At 34.1% G+C, this 3,599-nt stretch overlaps 1 protein-coding gene across 1 annotated transcript; it reads right to left on the minus strand.

Annotated features, from left to right (window-relative positions):
• Positions 1-2,880: 2,880 nt before the first annotated feature.
• Positions 2,881-3,246, minus strand: LOC131625098 (uncharacterized). Its single transcript, XM_058895994.1, has one exon. The coding sequence runs from the start codon at positions 3,244-3,246 to the stop codon at positions 2,881-2,883; it is 366 nt and encodes a 121-aa protein (XP_058751977.1).
• Between the last annotated feature and the right edge of the window lie 353 nt (positions 3,247-3,599).

Here is a 3,599-nt window from a genome sequence, read left to right on the forward strand (position 1 = left end):
TGGTTGATCTACGAAAAAGAAAGAAGCCGATTGGAGAAGACAAATCCCAAAGGTGAAATAATCAAGCATAAGGCTCGATTAGTTACAAAGGGATTCTTGCAAAGAGTAGGTATAAAATCTAACGAGGTATTTGCATCAGTTGTTAGGATCAAAATCATAAGGCTAGTTGTTGGCATTGCGAATAACAATAATTGGTCTATCTTTAAAATGAATTTGAAGTTCGCGTTTTGAACGGTTCACTTGAAGAAGAAGTGTATGTAGAAAACCCCCTGATTTTGTTGTGAAAAATCAAGGGGGGAGGTTCTACAAGTTAATAAAAATGCTATATGGTTTAAAGCAAGCTCCAAGAGCTTGGAATAAATGGATATATGGTTTTCTAGTTACGGTTGGCTTCAAGAAACGTGTGTCAGAGTATGAAGTTTATGTGAAGACGTACGCAAGTGAAGGTGTGATCATTATTTGTCTATACGTAGAAGATTTGTTGATCATGGGTAGCAACAAGAAGAGTATTTCTAAGTTCAAGAGTGAGCTTATGAAATTTTTTGAGATGAGCGACCTCGGTATCATGACATACTTCCTTGGCATAGAGTTCCACAAGTAAAAAAGGGGACTATTTATGCATCAAAGGAGATATGCTATTGAGATATTGAAGTGTGATATGGAGCATTGTAATGTTGCTATTACACCAGCTGAACCAAGGTTGCAGTTGTCCAAGAATGAAGATGAGATGAACATATATCCTACTCAATACATAAGGTTGATTGGATCATTACGTTACTTGTGCAATACATGACAAGATTTGACGTTTAGTGTCGGAATTGCATGTAGATTCATGGAGAGACCTTGTCTCAATTGGTAGCAGTCAAGAGAATCCTATGATACGTTAAAGGGTTAATTGGCAGCAAAATTCTCTTTCCCGCAACGGATACGAGAAAAAATGCAATATGCTTGATTTTATCGATTCCAATTATTGTAGAGATAAAGATGATAAAAAAATCTACAACTGGATACATCTTTATGTTCGATGGAACACCAATCTCACGGTCTTCGAAGAAGAAACCGATAGTTGCGCTTTCGTACTGTGAGACCGGGTATATTGTTGCTTCGTTATGCGTGTGCCAAGTCATATGGCTATTGAATCTATTGGAAGAGTTTGATAGTAATGAGGGTGAGACTGTCATACTCTTGGTTGATAGTATTTCAGTCATAAATCTTGCTAAGAACTCAATTGTCTATGGGAAGAGCAAGCACACTGAGACGAAGTTTCAACACTTGAGGAAGCTTGTTAGTGAAGGCAAGTTAAGATTGAGATATTGTAGAAGTGACGACCAAGTTGCTGATATGTTGACTAAGGGAGTCATAAATGATGTGTTCAAGAGGTTAAAGATAAGCACAAACATGGAGAACTTGGAACACTTGAATTAAGGTGGTTTGTTGGATAAAAATTTAATAATTCAATTGCTGTAATCGATTAACACGGGGGGCGTAACTATTTACAGCTGGAGAATAATCACTTCTGGAGACCTGAAAAAGTTGTTTTGAGTTGTGGTAACAGGTTATACAAACACATTAACCAGTTACAACTGTTTTGTATAGTTTTCTATTGTTCAGTAGTAACCGATTAACATGTTGTGCTAATCGATTACATGCATGAATTTTGGCTTTTTTTCTTTTGTTATTTAAGGTTTTGTTTTAGGTCTCAATTGCTGAATATATTACTTATATAAATGTTTTGGAGACATTTCAAAATTAATGTAATAATGGAATTATATGTTCCAACAACTTTTTATATTATTATTGTAGATATTTCTAAAAATAACATCAATAGTAAAAAAAAATAATTTCACGTGCATTAATGCGTTCCTCCTTCTCAAGAAAGAACATGTCATTTCTCATTTAATTTTCACATTGTATTCACAAGAAAATGTGCTTATTCTAGAGGAACCACCTTAGCCATTAAAGATGATACGTTTGCAGTTTGTCAAATAAGGGAAAGAGTGTTTTGTCTATACTATTTCTTGACCCATTTGTGACACCAAAAATTTTCTTTGCATTTATTAGCCAATTTTCTTTTTTGGGTTCCATTGGGAACACCAACCCTTATCGGTGCACAAAACAAAAAATAATTGATCAAGATGAGTCATTAGATGAAAAATTGTGCAACCATGCATGTGAGTAGAAATGAAAGTTTCAACTAACTTATTGGTGTTTAGTAGAGTAGGTCATGAGTTGATTAGGACTTGAATAAATTAAAAAGGTTAAATCCAAGTCATAAAAGCTAAAGCTGGTTGGGATTGATTGAGTGAAATTTCCCCTAGATAAAGCAAAAGCCAAAAGCTACTATATATTGCACTAACGTGACATCCTAAACCAACACATATGATGAAAATTGTTTGTTGTTTATGCTTTGTGATATTTGACTGCAATATCATGACAATATTAATGTAATTTGTAAATGCTTTGTGATATTTGACTGCAATATCATGACAATATTAATGTAAAATATTATGATGTATTAGAACTTGCTGTATTTTATATATTTTGATTAGTAAACATTATGAAACACATAACCCCGTTGTTGATAAGGTATGAATGGGCCGGACCCATACTTGGGATAAGTGAATTCCACCTAAAAATTTGGGAATTTCTTTATTGACCCCTTAATTTTTTTAGGGGTCTTTGGAGAAATTTCAGTTTTACCCTCTCAGCTTAGAGATGCATCTCCGAATGTACTGTCTTTCGAATTCATCCATTGATGTGTTTCGGAAGTACATATCCGAAATGATGATTTTCAGAAACAAAACCTAAATCCAGAGAAGTTTAACATAAATTTAACATAAATGGTCCAAATTACATAAATATTGAAACATAAATTTAACATTACATATTGTTATAAACGGGTAGCTGAGGACGTTGCAACATTTTAATGACATCTTCAAATCTCCGAATCTTTGCATCGACTTCAAGTGGACCCTTAATGGAGTATCGACGAAAAGTACTCCACATAACCTTTAAATCGTCATCAGTCTTCAGTGTAAACTGGGTGAATTGCACATTTCCTTCAGTGTCAAGTGATGGTGAACGATACTCGAGTTTGACTACCTTCATATTTTCTGTATATTGCAGGAGAGAATTGAGTATGGTAATCAGCTCGGCGAGAGGCGTGTCTTCGGAGAAGCTAAATTGAAGTGGTGGTTTCGCACCATTGAAGTAAATAAAAGCAATGTGAGGATATGTTTGGGTCATCTCTGATTTGTGGTGTGTGATATTGAAGAAATCGTTTGCATACCCTATTTATAGAAGATTTGAAGCAATTTGGACCAAAGAATTCTTATTCTGTGTCAGGGCATGTTTCGGAAATACACTTCTGAATTTACCCTTTATTTTTTTTACGAAAATAAGTATTTTCGGAAATGCATATCCGAAATATTCCCTGAAGATTTTTTAAAACAATTCGCATATGCATTTCCAAATTATGCAGAAGCAGAAACAAAATTTATTTATGCAGAATTAGTACCACGGAAACATAAAAACAACTAAATCGGCAAAAGTAAATAACGGTAAAATGTTGAATAAATATATTATATATGTATTAAATC

Source organism: Vicia villosa, unplaced genomic scaffold, assembly GCF_029867415.1.
Source record: "Vicia villosa cultivar HV-30 ecotype Madison, WI unplaced genomic scaffold, Vvil1.0 ctg.000189F_1_1, whole genome shotgun sequence".
NCBI classification, from domain to species: domain Eukaryota; kingdom Viridiplantae; phylum Streptophyta; class Magnoliopsida; order Fabales; family Fabaceae; genus Vicia; species Vicia villosa.